The sequence below is a fragment of the Colletotrichum spaethianum genome, assembly GCF_022836535.1.
Source record: "Colletotrichum spaethianum MAFF 239500 DNA, contig31, whole genome shotgun sequence".
NCBI classification, from domain to species: Eukaryota; Fungi; Ascomycota; class Sordariomycetes; order Glomerellales; family Glomerellaceae; genus Colletotrichum; species Colletotrichum spaethianum.
The window spans coordinates 408,839-428,767 of NW_026054801.1; the positions used below are offsets into that span (position 1 = coordinate 408,839).

The following is a 19,929-nucleotide window of genomic DNA, read 5'->3' on the forward strand; positions in this document are numbered from 1 at the left end:
CCTCCGCCTGAGACCAGCGTCTAATTTGTGTTAATTGGCCACTCCTGCTCGGCCATCTTCCTTACTTTGTGTTTATGCGTTCTTGAGATACCCCTCCTAGAAGCTGCTCCCCAGCTCTCTTTTCTTCTTCAGCCCAGACCGAGCACACTTACACCCAATATGGCAAACTCAGTCAGCCCAAAACGTCTCCCCAGAATTGACACCTCCATGGCGTCATTCCACACAGAGTCCATCGAGAATAGGCTCATCTCGGCAACTGCATCCGTACTAAGTTTGCCGAAAAATAGCATAGAGTTGTTCGACTCCTTCTCTGACCTTGGAGGCGACAGGCCCTCTGCTGTCGCCCTAAGGAAGAGGTGCATGAGCCTCGGACTTGGTGTGAGGACGAGCGACATCCTCCGCTGTCAGACCTTGGCGGAGCTTCAGACCTGCATCACCCCCTTGGTTCAGGCCGCGCCTGTGTCCAAGGACTCCGAAGAAGACAGCACTTCTCCCTCTGATGTCTTCAGCTCAAGTCCCAGACGAAACAGCGTATACTCAACATCATCGTGCGATTCCTCCAACAGTGTCGACGCAGCACCGGTTAAAACAACGCACTTTGAACTCGAGCGGTTCATCCAGTCCACGCCGCAGGTAAGGAGCGCAGCCGTCATCAGGCCAAAGGCTGGCTACTTGGAGGGCAAGCTCGTGGCTTTCATCGCGCTGGCCTCGGGCCGGGTCTCACAATCCAGCCTGTCCAGCATCCGACTCGTCCCCCAATCACAGATGCACTTTGCTGGGAGTCAGGTTGCAGCAGTTCGACTGGCTCTCGAAACATCGGGAGGAGCGCACACCGTACCAAATTCATGGATCGTGCTTGATCAGATGCCTTCAAACGGAGAGGGCTCCGTCGACCGGAGGCGGCTTCAGACATGGATCCAGAACATCAATGAAGACATGTACCACCAAATCTCGAGCCTCGAATCTCACGAGCTCTTTCAGGAGCCATTAACCGAGATGGAGCGGATTCTGCAAAAGAATGTTGCCAACGTCCTCCGGATACCTCCGAGACAAGTCGGCATGAATTTCTCATTCGGCCAACTTGGGGGTGATGACATCTCTGCCATGATGCTCGTTTCCGCATGTCGGACAGAGTCCATCATCGTGAGGCCAGAAGACGTTCAACAGTGTCCGACACTTGGCCAGCTAGCATCAGTCGCCTACCGGAAAGATCAGAGAACCGATGTCTGGAATGAAGAATCGCTAGAAGGCTTCAAGCTGTCACCAATACAGCAGATGTACTTCGATACCGGAATAGGTGGCCGCATCGAGCAGCGCATGGCATCCAACGGCGGCTACCGCTTCAATCAGAGTCTCCTCCTTCGGGTTAAGAACAACTCAACATTGGAGGATATCCACGCCGCTATCGCGACGGTTGTCGGCCATCACTCCATGTTACGCGCGAGGTTCAGACCTGATGCCGACGGCTGGACCCAACGGATCGTGCCCAAGGTGGACGGGTCCTATGGATTCCGTTATCATTCAGTCAGCACAACCGAAGAAGTCATGGGCATTGTCGCGCAGTCACAAGCCACCATCAATATTGAGTCTGGGCCTGTGTTTGCAGTCGACCATTTCCGAACCCACGACGGCCAACAACTGGTCTACCTCCTCGCCCATCATCTCGTCGTGGACATGATGTCATGGCGCATTATCATTCATGACCTCGATGAGTTGCTACGTGAAGGCACGCTGTTTTCCGAGCGCTCCATGCCATTTCAGAGATGGAACGAGTTGCAAGAAGAGTACATCAGCAACCATCCAGAGCAGCTTGTGATGCCATATCAGCTGCCCAGCGGCCAGTACAACTACTGGGGCCTCGAAGACTCACTCAACACCTATAACGAAATCTCAGTCGCAAGCTTCACTCTCACTCCGGAGTTGACATCAATCCTTCACACAGCATGTAACCAAGTCTTCAAGACTGATATGTCGGACATCTACATGGCAGCTCTGCTCCTTTCATTTAGCCAGACTTTCCACGACCGTCGGGCCCCAGTCATCTGGAACCAGGAACACGGCAGAGAACCATGGAGTCAAGACATTGACATCACAGAAACGGTTGGCTGGTTCACCTCACTCTGCCCGGTCGCAATGCAAGTCGACATGCCCGACGATTTCCTCAATGTTTTGCGCAAAATGAAGGACACGAGACGATCAATTCCTCGCCGCGGATGGAGTTACTTTGCGTCGAGGTATTTCGGGTCCGAAGCAGCGACAAGATGCACCGAGGGTTGGCCATTGGAGATCATGTTCACATACGCCGGCTCCGTCCAGCAGCTTGAAAGGGAGAAAGGCGTCCTTGAGCAACTTACGATTCCCGGAAGGCTTTGGTCAACAGATGCCGCCGACATTGGCCCCGAGGTGTCTAGAATTGCTCTCTTTGAGGTATCAGCCATGGTCGATCAAGGCGCTGCTTCGGTCCAAATCGTCTACAACCGTAATTCCAAGCACCAGGAAAAGATTACTGAATGGATCCAGATGTACGAGCACCTTCTCTACGAGGCCATCGGTAGGCTGCGATACCGGGGCCAAGAACTCACTCTATCCGATGTTCCAATGCTCAACACCACCTATGAGGGCCTCGCAAAGCTCAATACTGACCGCCTTGTGGCTTTGGGGCTTTCTAGCGCCAAGGAAATTGAGGACGTCCTGCCTGTCACAGCATTACAACAAGAGATTCTCATCAGTCAAACCCAGGATATCGAGACGTGCCACAACCACGCCATCTATGAGCTCGCATCACCAAACGGTGTACTGGCCGACCAGGCGCAGATCTGCAACATTTGGCAGCAGATCGTGGCTAAGTATCCGGCTTTGAGAACCGTCTTCATTGACAGCATTTCCGAGGACGGCCTTTTTGACCAAGTTGTTTTAAGGAGATGCTCGCCCGACATGCTTTTTGTCGATGCTGAAGCGGGAACAGACCCTGTGGCTGTTCTCAACGCCTTGCCGCCAATGAGTCCGACGCCGTCCAACCCGCGCCACAGGGTTTCAGTATGCAAGTCGCATGCCAGCACGTTTCTGCGGCTCGATATCAGCCATGCACTCTGCGATGTAAGGTGGAAGTTTCTCCTTATGGCCCGGATCGCTAATGTTTCAACAGGCACTGAGTCTTCAAAACATCGTCTGGGACCTGAAGAGGATGTACAACTCGAGCAAAGTGTCTATGAAGGTTCTCGACCCGTCACATGCTACTTGCATCCAGTACATCTCGTCTGCTCGCCAAGAGAACAGCCTTAACTTCTGGATCGGTCGCCTCCAAGAGACGAAGCCCTGCTTCTTCCCACGTTTAATGACTCTCAACGACGCCACCATGCGACACACCAACTTTCACGTTGAATTGCCGATGGCCCACATCGACGACTTTTGTCGGTCACAGGATGTCAGTAGATCGACCCTCATGCGGATGGCATGGGGACTTGTCCTGCGTGCATTCACTGGCTCCAACCAAGTCTGCTTCGGCTACCGCTCATCAGGTCGAGATGCAGCAGACGCCCCAGAAGGAGTGGCCCTCTCGGTGGGCACCTTTGAGAACACTACGGCATGTTCAATTGGACTCGAGAATCACAAGTCCGTCGCTTCAGTTCTCAGGTCCATTGAGGACGATGCTGCGGTCTGCCGTCCGCACCAATACGTGCCAATGTCGGAAGTTCAGCATGCTCTCGGCCTCAAGGGTGACAGCCTCTTCAACACTTGCCTGTCTTACCAGGAAGAACCCCATGAGCTGAAAAGCAGGTTCAGCTCCACGCGTCCACCCATGAGACTGTCTTGCGTTCAGGCCTTCAACACGCCCGATTTCGATGTTACCTTCTCGTTGACCCTCGTCAATGGGCAGCTTGTTACCGGGGTTTCGCACAGACTCCTGACTGCTTCCCAGGCAGAAAATCTCACCAACACGTTTGGACGTGCTGTTATCTCTATCCTTGGAAACCCTGACGACAATCTTGGCAGTGTTGATCTCTTCACCGACAGGGACTACGCCCAGATCTTGATTAGTGATTGGGAGGTGGACAACGGCAAAGGCACCGCACATGGCTGTGTTCATACTCTTGTATCGCAACAGGGCAGACTTAATCCCGATGCGCAGGCTATCTGCGCCTGGGATGGTGGGCTTTCTTATCGGCAGGTCTGTCGACTTGTTTCCCGACTGGCGACGTTTCTCGTTCAATGGGGAGTCCGGCCTGGCGTTGCTGTCCCTGTGATCCTCGATAAGAACAAGTGGGCGGTGATCAGCATCTTGGCCGTGTTGAAGTAGGTTAGCTCAGCCTTTGTTTCTTTACATACACTAACACAACTCTAGAGCCGGTGGTTGCTTCGTTCCCATCGATGCCGAGGATCGAGCCAATGTGGAAACTTTTATCCGTCAGCTCACACCCAAGGTTATCGTCACAACAGACATGATTTGGAAAAACCTCGAGTCCATCGTCGAAGGAGTAATCGTGGTTGACGATACTCTCTTCGAGGTCAACTTTCCAATGCAGGCGCCTTTGCCCATGGCAGCACCTGACGACGCCGCTTGCATTCTTCTCTCACCTGGGTCGTCGCGAAGCCGAGATGCGAAGGGCATTGTCTTCCACCACGCGGCTCTGTCCTCAGCATTTCTCACGCAGGGCCGCGCTCTGAACCTCGACAATAACAGTCGTGTGATGCAGCTGTCTTCCTTCAATGTTGACACCGCTCTGATCGAACTGCTGTCGACCTTAGTCCACGGCGGCTGTGTGTGCATTCCATCCTCTGTCGAGAGAACCAGTGATATCGTCGGCGCCGCTTGCAGGATGGATGTCAACTGGAGCTACATGACGCCTGTGCTAGCGCGAAAAATGACACCGGCCGCCATCCCGAGCTTGAAGACTGTCTGCTTCAGAACGCGTCGTCTGGACGAGGATACCTGTGCCCCTTGGATGGCGAAAACGAAGGTTCTACTGGCATATGGTGCTCCCGACGTTTGCCCTCTTGGGGTCTCTGTCCTGGAGGTCACAAAGGCCTCGGACCTCTCGCGCGTTGCGCCTCCATTCCTGGGAAAATTCTGGGTCGTCAACCCCGAAGACCACCGCAAGCTGATGCCGATCGGCGCGATTGGCGAGCTCGTCATCGAGAGCCCAACCCTAGCACATCGCTTCGTCCCGGCCAGTCATTGACACATCTGCCTCAGGACTCGGACCCATCGCTCGAGGACGGCAAGCCGAAAACACGCTACTTCAAGACAGGCCACCGCGTTCGGTACCTGGAAGATGGCATGCTCGACTTCGTGTCTAGTGGCCGCGACGACCTCGAGAGCAACGGACAGATCGTCCCGGTGACCGAAATCGAGCAAAAGCTCCGACGATGCCTGGGCCAAGGCGTGGACCTCGCCGTGGAAACCATAATCAGCCGTGATGCGCAGCCTTCCCTTGCGGCCTTTGTGGAGCTCGGCGAGAAGTTGTTCGAGGGTTCTGAGGACCTGAATAGAATCACCATCACCACCCGGGAGCGCACATACATTGCTAAGAAGCTCATCGAATCGTCCTTGGGCACCAGTTTGCCGTCACACATGATGCCAACTATTTTCGTTCCCGTAAAGCACCTCCCCGTAACGCCCTCTCTCAAGGTCAACCGTCGCAGGCTCCAGAAGATGGTCGGCTGGTTGTCGCAGGAGCAATTGGAGGCTCTTTCGACAGTTGCATCACCTGATGAGGTTCGCTCAGTCGGTATCAAACCTCTCCCCCTGACCAAGGTTGAGGAGCGTATGCGATCCATCTGGGCGTCCCTCCTGGGAGTTCACCCGTCAAGCATCCGTGGTAATCAGAGCTTCTCCATGTTAGGTGGCCAGAGCTACCTAGCCGGTCAGCTCGTCATCGCATGCCGGAAGCAGGGGCTCATTGTTGCCCTAACCGACATCCTTCGCGGCGCCACCCTTACCGAGCTCTGCCAAGGCATTACCCTAAGCTCAGATTACGCCCTTGAGGCTGCGGAGCCTGAGTCGTCAACCCCATCGGTTGGATCTTCATCAGAGACCGTGTTTGAAGAACAATTCGTTCACGATGTGATTGCTCCGAAGCTTAACGTCGAGCGCGAAGCCATCAACGATGTCGCGGAGGCCTCTGCGACTCAGCTGAAGTTCCTTGAGACCGGCTTGTTAAAGGGAAGTTCGAGCCTCACCTACTTCACGTTCAGCTTCACCGGGCCAGTTCAAACCAAGAAGCTTGAAGCTGTGTGCATCTGCCTGGCGAAGATCCATCCCATACTACGAACGGCGTTCGTCAGCCATGAGAGACGGGTGTACCAAGTCGCGCTGAAGTCCTTCGTCCCCGAGTTCAAGAGGATCGAGGTTCCAACCTGGAGGGTCTCAACGATGACTGAAAAGCTGATCAAGAGAGATCAGACAGGCTCTTTCAACCTCGAGGTCCCTATGACAAAGTTCTTCTTCATCGACGCCGGGAAGCAATCCAACCTTGTCCTGCGACTCTCTGGAGCACAGTATGATGATGCTTCCATTTGTCTTTTACTGCAGCACCTGAAGAGCATCTACATCGCTCCTTCTTGCCCGCCAAGGAGAGCCACCTACTATGATTTTGCCCGCTCGGTGCAGCTTTCTCACAACCACGGCGCAAAGGACCACTGGAGCTCTTTGCTGGATGGAGCAAAAATGACCCAGATCATCGCCCACAGCAAGCCGCCAGCGCTGAGCACGAACGTCAAAACAATATCCCAAAAGGTCTCGGTAATGTCCCTGGCCAACATCGGCATCTCCTTCGACACGGTCGTCAAATCGGCCTGGGCTATGACACTTGGCAATCTTTCTGGGTCAGGCGACGTTCTCTTTGGAGAGATCGTCGAGGGAAGGCATCTTAGACTGGCTGACGGTTCCGACATCTCGGGTACTCTTGGACCCGTGTCCAACGCCATCCCTGTCCGTGTACGATTCGCGGAGACGCTGAGCAGCCCCCTCGAGCTGCTCAAGTATGTTCACAGCCAACGTGTTACGAGCATCCCCTTTGAGAACATGGGCTGGCTCGAAATCGTTGAAAAGTGCACCAAGCTCCCATACTGGACGCGCTTCAGCACAGTCGTCGAACACCGCCACCAGGATGCCGCCAAAGAAGCAGCCATTTTCAACCTCGGCACCATCAAGTGCAAGTTCAACGTTCAAGAGCCCATCAGCAGAGACGTTTATGACCTTCACGTCATCTCCACTCAGGAAACCCCCAGCAGCGGCGACATCTCCCTCACGTTCTGCGAGAACCGCATACCGACTCTTTTTGCCAACGAGACTCTCAAAACCCTCTGCTCCAACATCGAGCTGCTCACCTCAGTCTCCATGCTTCATCCACTCATCCCCTCCTCTGCCGACTACTGCGACGTAGCGCCACAGATACCCTTGCCTCAGCTCGATATGGAAACAAAGTCCACGAACGTCGGCGCCACCATGTCTGAGAGCCATCGCACCGCCGTCCAAGCAGCCATCTCCAAAGTCTGGACAAAGGTCCTTGACCCGCTTTCCCTGGGCGTCCCCGAGACACAGCTTCACAACGCGGCGTTCTATGACCTGTGGGGCAGCATGATGCCCGCCTCTCAGCTCGCCGAGCTGCTGACGCAGGAGCTTCCCAAGCTAGGCATCCCCGGGTCTCACAACCTGACCATCTCGATGGAAGAGATCATGGCGCACCCGACGCCGGGAGAGCAGTTTGAGCTAGCAGCCCGCAAGATGCGCGACGCCAAGAGGAGGACCATCATTGAGGTCTTGTCGCCCAAGTCACACCCCTCTTGGGGTCGTGGGCTGAAGAGGCTGAGCACGACGGTCATTAAGGAAAAGATCTCTTCTGAACGCGGGCTGAGCAGCACCAGCGCCAGCTCTTCGAGCTCCATTGATGTGTACAGGGGCCCCGCTTTGCAGCAGCCGGCGCCGTTTATGGATTCTATCGCCGAGGGCGCTATCAGCGGCGTGGGCGACGTCCACGCGGCGAGACCTACGTCGCCGGTGGAGTTGGATGAGCTGCGGAGGCAGAGGTTGAGTCTTGCGGTTGAGTACGACGGGAGTAGCATGGAGAGCATGACGACGGGGAGTAGCCGTACCGATGAGGAGGCCGAGGACCGTCAAGTGAGCGCTCAGATCAAGGAGGAGGGCGGGAACGTGGTGAGCCCGCTGAGTGTGTCGACTGCCCTATCGCCCGTGAGGGAGAGTAGACTCCGACGGAAGGCAGGCAGTGTGTTGAACCGGATCAGTCTTGTTAGTCCTGTGAGCATTTCTGGGTCGAAGTTGGGGCATCACTAAGTGATGCGTGGTTTGTAAGCTTGAAGTATGGTTGTTCGAGACAGGCTTGATGAGGTTTCCTATGTTCACAGCGAGCGGATTGCTGTCATAGCATAGCATGGTGATATCCAATAAACGTAATCGTATTCCATTGTGCTTTAGGTTTTCTCTGATGGTTCAGTGTGGCGACGACATTTGCTCAACAGTGTAGTCTTTTTAAAGTTCAGATTCTATTCCTGTGCGCCTATGTTCTTTGAAGGGACTACATATTTGACCTGGGTTTAGTGGGTTTTCAGTCCTCTAGAACTGTCGTTTCGTTAGAAAGACTGTCCATCTCAACGTCGAACTTCGAGTACTGACTACGCTGTCCTCGGGAAGCGCTCACATGTGCACTCTGCTTTACCTTTGAGTCTTCTCACCATCTGTGACCGGGAACTCGGCCATGAGAACGGTCAAGTGTAGGTCAACTCTTCAAAAAGTTGATTTGAAAAGCAAGCCAAATCATTATCATTCGATACATTGCATGAAGACACCATTGCGGTTCCCTTTGCATTTAACCCAATCCGTTAGTCGGTCATTCCCTCCCTCATCAACATCCCATGAGCAGATGAGACCGGTTGGTTCTAAGACAAAGAAGAAGAAAAGGACAAAAAGGCATTTCGCCTGCAATTTCGCCACGAGGAATCAAAGATTTGAGCTAGCATGTCACATTCTCTGGTACCCGACACGAATGTCTATTAGCCGAGGAATGTGTCATGACTAGATCTACCCCTGAGCTTGTACCCGTTCGCCAGGGAGCGGGGGACAGGGCATCTGCATCCCGCGTTGTTGGTAGATACATGTTGCGTCTGCAGACGGACCGTATCCATGCCACCTTGGCTCGGAGCGTATTTGATGACAGAGGTACCAGACAGTTATCATCAGGCGGCAATGGCTAGGTTCTATTCAGCCTGCATGTAGAGAACTCCACCATGGTCGCGCGGCTCAGCTTCGCAATAATTTCGCAGGGAGCCAAAATTCCAGTTGAACATGGTACCGACGACAATACTAAATGGAGCTTCCAGCCTTTCCGACCCGAGACTTGATATACCATTGTCTCGCGGGCGAAAGGCATAAAGGGCACGACGCACACCTCTTTTCCAACACTCTTTGTCCGAGACTCTAGCAGTCTAGGTATTCGGATACCCTGCCAATTTTATATAGTCCGCGTTGGACTTGTCTGTGCTCAAGTTTACTCCAAACAATCTGAAGCACAATGGTCCGCCTTGCCCCATTTGCCGTCGCGGCCACTCTGTTTGGTACCAGCATGGCGTCTTGCACCAATACTGGACAAGCACAGATGGCAACCTACGTCAAGCGAGCCTCCAACATGACCCAGCAGCAGTTTTGGGACTACTGGCAAACACAACACGCACCCAAGGTTGCGCCATTGGCTGTTCACTTTAACATTACACGCTACCAGCAAGTACGTAGATGGATGTCTATGCAGAACAATGCCCTTTTCTTGCATACGGACTGACTTTCGTTGAGATCCAAGTGGGAGGTCAGATTCTTCCAACGGCAGCAGGTTCGAGCAAACCCAACTCCACCGAGCCTGTGGACTTTGACGGAATTGCCATGTTCTTATACAAGTCGGCCGACATGCTCGCGGCGATGCTTGCGCACCCTTACTACCTCGAGGTAGTTGAGCCGGACGAACATGTATTCATTGACAAGTCTGCCTTCGGTGCTGGCATGGTTGCAACCTTTGTTGGAACAAACATTGAAATCGTTGATGGAAAGAAGGATGTTTGGGTCGGTAACCAGACAACACTGGAAAAGTACGAGAAAATTTTCCGATCCTATTTGTAGAATGCCTTTTTGCGGCACTGGTTCCTCTAATGATGGAGCTATCCTGTTCAGATGGCTCCAGAAGATACATCGCGACTGTTGAAAAGCATTGCATGCTGCTATGCCATTTCATGTGTCATTGGTTTGGTATTGGGCAGGCAGTAGACAATGCAAGTAAATTCTGTGTTCAATCATCTGTAACTTGCGTCCTCTCATCTGTGATCTCCGGGAAATGACATCGCAAAACTGAGTCGTGTCCCCGTAGTAACTTTGCATCGGCTCTAGAAATTCAGGAAAGGGTCTAGATTCTTTTTCCCGCCCAACAAAAGAACCAGACTGGTCGGTGGAAGACCGCCAGACATGTGACAGGTCGTATGTGGTAGTGTAGGGGTGATTCCCCACAACATTGTCCAGACCCAGGGCAGAGTGGGCCATCGTAATCGGATGCGGTAGCCGTGCTCCGATGAAGGTCAAATGTAGTGATAGTACACCTCCAAAGCCTTGCTGCAGGCCTGGGTTGGTCTCGCTGATGTCAAATTGGGGGGACTCAGTCCAACCAAACGTGGAGCCTGCGATAACACTTTCGAGTCTCGGCTATGCTTGCGTGAACTCCCAAATGACATCTTCGTTACCGGAAGGTGTGATCGGTTACATAGATGCACGATTGTTCCTGGGTAGCTACCACTGCCCGATCTTTTCTTGATGAATAGTAGTGCTGGTCCAGGGGTTTGCCATCAAATTCAACATTGAACCTGTATGTGTCCATGGTAACCCACGTCGCTGTGGTGGAGCGTCCAATAAGTGAATGAGCAAAAAAAGTCTTCCAACAGAGAGCTGACAGACGAGTTTACACTCTACCACGGGAAGATCTGGATCTCGGCATATTGGACCCACAAGAAACGCCGACAGCCGCTGCTCGATTCTATAGGTTGTATTCAACGTTTGCATAATCGCCTGTCTGCCTGCCCGCTGATATGAACAGGCTAGTAAATGACTTTTAGTCAGGGTCCTTGATTTGGCATCTAACAGAATGTTTGTTGGTTGACACAAGAAGAGAAGAGAACCCGTGTTACAAACAAATTCGTTACCGACTGGCCGGAATGTGATCACACCACTTTCTTTTTGCCGCGAGAACATTGGACGGGACAAGATCCACTCTTCCTCGTATCATATCAACGGAATCGGAAATGCTCAGGGGGAATTCTAGTTGCGCAGTGACAATGCAGTTGTTTCTGCAAGCACGAGCTGAGAGTCCAGTTGCTTGGAGATACCCCTACGGACATGGCGGGCAGCCTTCCATCTCTAACGATGCTGGAGTTTGATACCACCGTCACTTGTTGCAGCAAGAAGAATCGATCATTGAGATTATGCAAAACCAGGAAGCCCTGACGGCGAAAAGCGAAAGCTCAGCGAGGTAAAACAATGTGACCATAGTTTGATAAGACTTTCCCAGAATGACATGGGCTAACTTCATCCGTAGCCTATCCGCAACGGCAAAGCTTCAATTTCCAATCAACATCCAGGTCCCTTCCGCGAATATCGGGGTTTGTCATGATCTCTTGCGATGCAGTCTGGTTCCCCAATTTTCAACAACGACTGATTCATGTTACGACAGTTTTTGCAGCATGCCTGCCACAGATTGAACGACAGGGTACTTTGGGAATGCAGGTTCATAAACCTGGAAGGTAGCGACTTGTTAGCGAAATGATTGAACTACCAGAGGTGTTCAGTGGAAGGCCAGGTACGTACCGACTGACAGCGAGAATTGTACTCCTCGGTCGATCCCAGAATGGCAGACAGCTCATCGCCAGGCACCCCCAACTTGACCAAGGCGCCGGACTTTGGCGCCGATTGTGCCCATCCAGGCCCGGCAGCCGGGTTCTTGATCCAATTAACGAACCAGTCATGGATGGAAGTAGCCAAAGCCTGTTGTGCGTCGGTAACGTTGGTTAGCGATTCAAAGCATTCGTTACCGCCGTGGAAGAACGGGACCTCGGTTCCATGAGTGGGTGCTGTGCCGGGAACTCCTACGACGTTGTCGTATTTCCCGAAGAAGCGGTACACCCAAGTATCCTGAATGGCACTACGCAAGTCGAGTAGGTAGTCCACAGCACAGTTGAATCGCGCGTCTCCATACTGTTCACCGCTTCGGAGGGAGTCAGATTCGTAGTCGGACGCATTGTACGCCTCCAGGAGGACATCATCTTCAATGTGTGCACTATCTGCGTCGAAGGTGTTAATCCAAGAGCTGAAGTTACTGTTCTCAGCACCGTACACGAGACTGAAGATAGTGCCTTCCCCATCCGAAGTGCCAGTCAGTAGAGGCACGTGTGATGCATACTGTCCGGCTGCAAGACGTGCAACGTAGTCTGAGTGACGTGTAATGTTGTCAATGATGGGAGTGAACCAAGTGTTGAAGGTAGAGTTGAAGTTGGCTGTTTGCAGTGCATAAATGTCAACGGCTCGGAGACAATCCAACTGGCCATTGCTGGCTTTCGGACATCCGACTTCGGAGGCAACGGCGTCGAGGGCTTCGTTAACAGGCGCAAAGGCGGGACCTGACAGAGCGTTTGCACTCATTTGAACCGCACCCTTGAGCCAGGAGTCGGGATGGTTCCAAAGGTAGTGGTCCACCTGTACAGCTCCAGATGAGTGACCACCGAACACAACATGGTCCGGATTGCCTCCGAATGCGCGGATGTTGACGCGAACCCAGTCTAGCGCCTTCTCAACATCCAGTATGCTGAAGTTTTGCGACTCTTCAGGGTGAGCTTCTTTTAACTCTGCTGAGTGCGGAGAGGCAAAGATGCTCTCGCGAGTGTTGAAGTTGACGTAGACAACCCCTTTGCGAGCAAAGTTGGAGCCTTGGAGTTGGGGGTTGCTGCTGGACCCGGTGACCATAGCGCCACCGTACATGTAAACAAACACGGGCAGATCTTTTCCGGTCGAAGGTGCCCAGATGTTGAGGTTCAGACAATCCTCGTCCTGGGTGCTGAAAAGGTCGCCAGAGATCGCTTGAGGACAAGTCGGGCCATAGGAAGTCGCGTTGAACGTTGTGTTCGACCTTGGAACGTCTTGCGGCGCTCGCCATCGGTTCTCATAGCCAGTCGTGGCGGCAAAGGGAACCCCCAAGAAAACCGAGTTGCAGCTTGCATCGCGAAATCCCTCAATGGTTCCTTGGGGAATGGCAACGCTTGGAGTAGCCCGTGTCGTATTGCTGCAATCACTTGCTGCCGAGAGAGGAAGAAGACTCGACGCAACCAGAGCGATGTTTGCAACCGCTGCGAACGCGTTCATGAGGCCCATGATGCTCCCGCCGAGGACTGTGAGATACAAATGAATCAAGAACCGATGGGAAGGAAACCCCAGGTAAGCAGAGAGGATGCCCCCTTTTTTCAAGGGTGGAGTATCTTTGCAAACACGACCTTGAGACCCATGTCGACCCCACTGAAAATCGCTATTGGATCATACACGGGGCAACTGATGAAGACAATGTTACCTATGTGGGTAGATCTTTTCTCCACTATCAAGATATGCTTATCCTGAAGTTGCGACGATGACCAGAGATGGCTATGCCTCGCAGTAAAGCGCGGGCTTATCATGGAAGGGGCGAAAAATGTTTCTGTCAAAGCATTGTTGACGCAACATCTTGTGTTCACTTAGGAACCTCACTTGCATCAGGAATTCTGACACTGGCCACCGTGCCGGAAAACGGAAGAAAAGAAGAAACACAATATAGAAAAAATATAAAAAATAAAGAAAGAAAGAGAAAGAAAGCAAAAGGGTTGCCTGTTCACCTCGTCCCAATCAAGCAGCGCCTGAGCCTTGGGCAATACTGGTTCATGAAAATGCATGCGAGAAGAAGCAATGGCCAATGACTAATTGGGGATTGACTCTGTAGGCAGCATTTCAGTCTTACTGACATCTCGGCTTCAATGAAAGACTTCATAGAGTCAAAATGGACAGGCCGTCTTGACAACTGACCTGTGAAGATTCTTAAATGCGAAAACTAAATGATACCAAAGTTTTTTCCACAAACTATCAAAACGATTGATTCCCATTGTATTGAGCCGTCAGACATTCTATGTGAGACCATTATCAAGATTGAGAGGAAGTGAATGTCAGTTGTTTTTATCCTTTCCAAGTTAAAAAGGGAAAACAGCCAAGTAACTCCCATTATTTCAATGAGAATCAAATAGTGGATATGCTCACAGTTGGAGTATGTCAGTACATTCTTGAGGTGAAATGGAAAAAAGATGTCCAATCCAATATCTATTAGAGCGCCACCGCCACTGTCAGTAGACAACTTTTTAACCATAGGAGGATGTTTCTGGATTATAACAACTCTTGATCTTACGGCTTCCCAAGTTTTGACTACCTGTTCAGAATTTCGAAAGTTGGCCAGAAATGGTCTTTCCGTTCCTCAAAGAGTCTAAGTACAACATCGGACGTTGGACACCAGACCCCGTTAATCCAGAAACCCCTAAGTACGTTAGCATAACGACACTTAGGCCTAGAAAAGCTCAAAAGCACACCGCCCACATTTCATAGGAATGTGCCCCGGTAGTTTTCGGCTTCTAGATATTGGGCCGCGAGCCGAGTGCCTATCCGTTCCCCGCATTCTCCAAGTGACATCACGACCACGTTCAAGGCTCACTTGTCCCTCCTCGCTCCGCATTATCGATCTCAAAAAACAACTGAGCTAATGTTCTCCAATCCAAAGACGCACAAACCACAGCACGTGGGTCCACAATTAGAGCAGACAACGTTCCGTTGCCCTCCAGGCTTAATTGCAATAAGGCGAGGCCACGCGGGGTAAGCTTTCGGCTCATCGTTAAGCCCCTCAATTTCCCCGGACTAGGTAGAAGCCGAAGCCCTCATTGGATGTAGGGATCTGCCGAGCTTTCCTTTGGTGGAGCTTTATCCCAGCCGCTGACGATGCGAACCTTTCGCAACCTGTTTGGTGTGTGTAGGTCAAGCCGAGCGGCGGAGAGCCCGAAAGCTTATAACCAGGGACAAGATGACGGGAAAGAACTGGCCATTATGGTCGAGCCCTAGTGTTGCATGCGCTGGTCATCCATCAAGTTCTCTCAGATCTTCGCAACTTGCTCTCTGGCAAAGCTCTCTTTTGACGGCGATAACTCTACCGGTGCAATCATTGTCAAGCTTTGTGTCAAGCTAGACCGTGGTGCTTCATCATGGCTTCATTCCTTACCCCGCGTCATGAAAAACACGATGTTTCGGAACTAGAGAGCGGCCACCATGAGCAAGGGCCAAGGGAAAATGAGATTCAGCGCATCGACGCTATGGCAACGGCCCAAGGCACTACACTTGCCTCTTTTGATCATTTGGACAAGAAGAGAATTCTAAGAAAGGTGAGTGTTTCCTTCCGAAGCCATTAGCATGGAGCAGCGCGAGGGTCATATGTTTCAAGTCTGACCAATGTCGCAGATGGATATTCGGCTCATTCCAATGCTAGCATTACTCTATCTGCTATCATTTCTTGACCGTAAGATCAGAACAACTGAATGCCCAGTCTACAACTAATACAGCCATCAGGTGGAAACATCGGAAATGCCAAAATCGAAGGACTTCAAGAAGATTTGAACATGACTGCCGACCAGTACAACTGGTGCCTCACAGTATTCTTTTTTACCTACGCAGTATTTGAGGTTCCGAGTAATTTGCTGCTCAAGAAACTCCGTCCCAGCGTATGGCTTCCAACAATCATGGTCGCCTGGGGTGTTGTCATGACGCTGATGGGAATCGTGCGGAACTATCACGGACTGCTGGTAGCTCGAATATTTCTTGGTGTCACTGAAGCCGGACTCTTTCCAGGCGTAGCGGTCCGTACTTTACGTTACTGTGCGGCACTTCACAACTAACTGTTCAACCAGTACTACTTAACCATGTGGTATTGTCGCCACGAGATCCAGCTCCGACAGGCAATGTTCTTCTCAGCCGCATCTATCGCCGGCGCTTTCAGTGGCCTCCTGGCTTTTGCCATTTCCAAGATGGATGGAATAGGCGGATTGGAGGGCTGGCGTTGGATCTTCATCCTAGAGGGTATTGTCACTGTCGTCGTTGCAATCATGGCATTTTTCGCGTTGCACGACTTTCCCGAGACAGCCAACTTCTTGACTGAAGAGGAGCGTGCATTCGTCGTATTTCGACTGAAGTATCAAGGACAAGTCCAAGGAAAGGTGGAAAACCACGTACAAGTTGCCGAGGCCGAAGGCTTCAAGTGGAAATACGTATGGGATGCTTTTAAGGACTGGCAGATTTGGGTCAACATCCTCGTCTACTGGGGTGTAAGGATTCCACTGTTAAAGTTCCCATTTGGAAGCTGACGTTTGATTCCAGGTTGTGTGTCCGCTATACGGGATCAGCCTTTTCCTCCCAACAATCATCCGAAACCTGAACTACACTTCGAGCACAGCACAACTAATGACGGTACCGATTTACATCACCGCTGCAGTACTCGCCGTCATTGTCGCATATCTATCTGATAAGCTGGGCAAGAGAAGTCCGTTCATCATCGGCTTCTTGTGCATGATGATTGTTGGATTTTCCATGTGAGGTCAAATCCAACTCCAGATCCGGCCTGAATGACTGACATTTTTATGAATAAGGTGCATATCGAGCTCGAATCCCAAGGTCGTATACGGTGGCGTTTTCGTTGTTGCGTGCGCCATCTACCCTGCCTTCCCGGGCGTTATCAGCTGGCTATCCAACAACCTGTCGGGTAGCTATAAACGAAGCGCAGGAATGGCCATCCAGATTGGAATTGGTAACCTAGGCGGTGTAAGAGACTCATATCCCCACACACGTTACTCAGGGAGGCCATTCTCATTGACTCCTTACAGGCCATGGCGTCCAACTTCTACCGTCAAAAAGACGGTCCGCGTTATGTACTGGGCCACGCTCTTGAACTTGGTTTCATCTCTGTTGGCATCATCGCTGCTTCAGTCCTAATCTTTAGTTACATTAGCATCAACAAGAAGCGCGACAGTAGGATGGCAGCAGGAGAGGATAGTAGATATACAGCGGAAGAATTATCAGACAAGGGTGATAAAGCGCTGACGTACCGCTACATGTGGTGATGCAGCTTTTGTATTCAGCGACGGAGTTGCTGGCTGATATAGCCTTGATTACTTACGAGACTCTAACCATACTAATAGAGAGACAAACTTTGCTCTGATAGCAAAATGACAACCTACCTAACAAGCAGTGTGAAACCTTGCTTCTAGTCAAGTGTTGTCCATTGCTACCCACATTGAGCTTGAAAAAGGCGGTTTGGTGCTCAAGCACAATTCTACGCAGTATTGTACGAAAAAAAGAAAAAAATCTAGAGAGTGCGGCGTGATATGCTTCAAAGATGAGGAAGCTGTGTGAAACCCAAGAGATGCTCACGTTGGCTCGGATGAGGAGCTTGTGGGTGGAGCTAGGATTGGATACGCAATGATCTTCGGCGAAATCCAAAAGGCTCGAGATAAGACAAGAGAGATGGTGTTGGAGGAGGATAATTTGGTGGTTCTACACATGTGCCGTCTGAAGTTTCACCTTCAGCCCCTGTCCAAGGCAGCTGAACCATCCATGGACCTTTGTCAAGCTTATCAACGCGCCGTTACATTTTGGCAACGACGTTTTCTGCGACGTTTTCAGGGTATAGTCTGAGTTGTCTGAAAGACTCCAGATAGAAGAAGGGAAACATTGGATGGGTGATCCATGGAGTCAGGTCAATGTTTTTACCAGTGAAAGAGGGTAAAGAGACAACCCTCCATAAATATAAGCACTATTCAACTGTTAACGCTAAACGCCCAAAAGCGAATACCAATACATGAGACGCCACGATGCGTCCATGGACGACTTTGGCTCCGTTCTTGTGGAACTGTGATTCAGTGAACGGGTCCGGATCTAAGCCGGCCAATGTAGCGTGAATCTATGACCACGGTGTCACGATTGAGGAGGTTTCTGCAGGGAAAGCAAAGGACACGGATTCTGTTGCATTTACTAAGTTCTTTCAGCTGTTCAAACGCCTCCTTGGCAATGCCCATTAGGCAACTTTGTGCAGCAACAATCAATTTTGCATACGCTACTGCTTTTACAATACTTTAACAACTTTTTAGAGAAGAAGCTTGTTTCCCGCGTTGCTGGCAAAGTAAGCCGCATGCCAAGAGCGGTGATGACTCAAACAGCCAGAGATTCGGTGAGATACGTGCTTCCCCAAATGAGGAACATGATGAGCGACAGGTCAGCAGGTGCGGGGCAGCTATATCCGGTATTCTTTCCTGGGACCGCCTGGCGCCGCTCAACTCCCCCCGGTCACCCCAAGCCTCCGAGCAACGTGGCCTGCTACCGTGTCTTCCGGGCACATTTCGAACCTCACCCGATACGACGCCTAGGTGGATTTTTCAAAATAACTTTAAATAGAACGCGTTGGATTGGATCAGTTGCCGGTAGTCTCCTGCTTTACCACACTTTATCGCCTTTTCGCAATCTACCTGCATCATGACCTCCACTCTCGACACGATCCTCGCGAAGTACACCGCCGCAGGAAACAACACCAAAGACAAGACTCTTGGCGCCGCCTTCGTCGTCGTCAACAAAGATGGTGAGATGGCCTGGCCACATACTCCTCAAAGCTCAAGTCTGACCCAAAACAGGCGTGTTATACAGCAGCTCGGCAGGCCGCATCGATTTCGCCGCCGACGCGCGGCCCTGGGACCTAAACTCCTTCACCTACGTCGCCTCCATGACCAAGCTAATCACCTGCACGGCCGTCATGCAGCTCGTCGAACGAGGCCTCGTCGGTCTCGACGACGACTTGCGGAGTACTGTGCCCCAACTCGCCAAGATGCAGATCCTCCGGGGCTTTGACGGGGACGAGCAGCCCATTCTGGAGGAGAACACCACGCCCATCACGCTCAGGTACGTCGACGCGTCTCATTCCACCACCACACGACCACTGACAGACTACAGGATGCTCCTTACGCACACCGTCGGCCTGGGCTATGACGTCGCCGACGCCGACCTCATGAAATGGCATAAGGCTGTTGGCCGCACCGCCACGAACCTCGACGCGACAATTGAGGGCTTCGCCACGCCCTTGAAATTCACACCCGGCGAGGGGTGGTACTACGGCACGGCCATCGACTGGGCCGGCCAGGCACTCGAAAAGATCACGGGCAAGACACTCGGCGAGTACCTCTCGCAGAACATCTTTGCTCCCGTGGGCATGAAGGACACGGGGTTCTGGCCCGAGAAGCTTCCTCACGTCGCCGAACGGACCGCAGCGTGGCAGTACCGCGGCGACGACGGGTTTTCTTTGTCTCCTGGCCCGGCTCCGCGCAACATAGCCGCGGACGCCATTGACAGTGGCGGCGCGGGGTTGTGGACCACCGCCAAAGACTACGGTGTCTTCCTCCGCGCGCTCCTCCGCGAGGAGCTTGTCAAGAAGGAGACGCTGGATGAGATGTTTATCCCGCAGCTGGAAGGGAAGCAGGCAAAAATGATGAAAGAGCTTGCGGACGCCTGGGGCACTCTTGCGGTGGAGTTCTCTCCGGACATGGAGCTCAACCACAGCCTGGCCGGATGCGTCAACATGCAGGACGCGCCGGGGAAGCGGAAGAAGGGCAGCCTGCAGTGGAGCGGAATGTGCAACAGTCACTGGTGGATGGACCGTGAAACGGGGGTCGCGGCCACGTTGATTGTGCAGTCTCTGCCTCACGGCGATCCGGTCGTGAACAAGTTGTACGATGAGCTGGAGAGGGCCGTCTACGGAGAGCTCCTCGGCCAACAAGCATAAGGGTAGACTAGACATGGTC

The 19,929-nt window shown here is 52.2% G+C and overlaps 5 protein-coding genes across 5 annotated transcripts; 4 read left to right on the forward strand and 1 right to left on the reverse strand.

Moving 5' to 3' along the window:
• Nucleotides 1-207: 207 nt before the first annotated feature.
• On the forward strand, nt 208-8,293 carry ColSpa_09905 (nonribosomal peptide synthase atnA; the record flags this gene model as incomplete). Its single annotated transcript, XM_049276117.1, has 5 exons — nt 208-582; nt 634-3,096; nt 3,146-4,293; nt 4,343-5,129; nt 5,195-8,293. The coding sequence occupies 5 exons, from the start codon at nt 208-210 to the stop codon at nt 8,291-8,293; spliced, it is 7,872 nt and encodes a 2,623-aa protein (XP_049132074.1).
• A 3,415-nt stretch (nt 8,294-11,708) lies between these two features.
• On the reverse strand, nt 11,709-13,408 carry ColSpa_09906 (para-nitrobenzyl esterase; the record flags this gene model as incomplete). The annotated part of the gene is made up of 2 exons (XM_049276118.1): nt 11,709-11,780; nt 11,852-13,408. The coding sequence occupies 2 exons, from the start codon at nt 13,406-13,408 to the stop codon at nt 11,709-11,711; spliced, it is 1,629 nt and encodes a 542-aa protein (XP_049132075.1).
• A 1,892-nt stretch (nt 13,409-15,300) lies between these two features.
• Nucleotides 15,301-16,681, forward strand: ColSpa_09907 (putative transporter; the record flags this gene model as incomplete). Its single annotated transcript, XM_049276119.1, has 4 exons — nt 15,301-15,477; nt 15,655-15,948; nt 16,000-16,413; nt 16,466-16,681. The coding sequence occupies 4 exons, from the start codon at nt 15,301-15,303 to the stop codon at nt 16,679-16,681; spliced, it is 1,101 nt and encodes a 366-aa protein (XP_049132076.1).
• Nucleotides 16,682-16,870: 189 nt separating this feature from the next.
• On the forward strand, nt 16,871-17,205 carry ColSpa_09908 (putative transporter; the record flags this gene model as incomplete). Its single annotated transcript, XM_049276120.1, has 2 exons — nt 16,871-16,906; nt 16,969-17,205. The coding sequence occupies 2 exons, from the start codon at nt 16,871-16,873 to the stop codon at nt 17,203-17,205; spliced, it is 273 nt and encodes a 90-aa protein (XP_049132077.1).
• Nucleotides 17,206-18,613: 1,408 nt separating this feature from the next.
• ColSpa_09909 (acyltransferase mlcH) lies at nt 18,614-19,910 on the forward strand (the record flags this gene model as incomplete). The annotated part of the gene is made up of 3 exons (XM_049276121.1): nt 18,614-18,716; nt 18,769-19,033; nt 19,085-19,910. The coding sequence occupies 3 exons, from the start codon at nt 18,614-18,616 to the stop codon at nt 19,908-19,910; spliced, it is 1,194 nt and encodes a 397-aa protein (XP_049132078.1).
• Nucleotides 19,911-19,929: the final 19 nt, after the last annotated feature.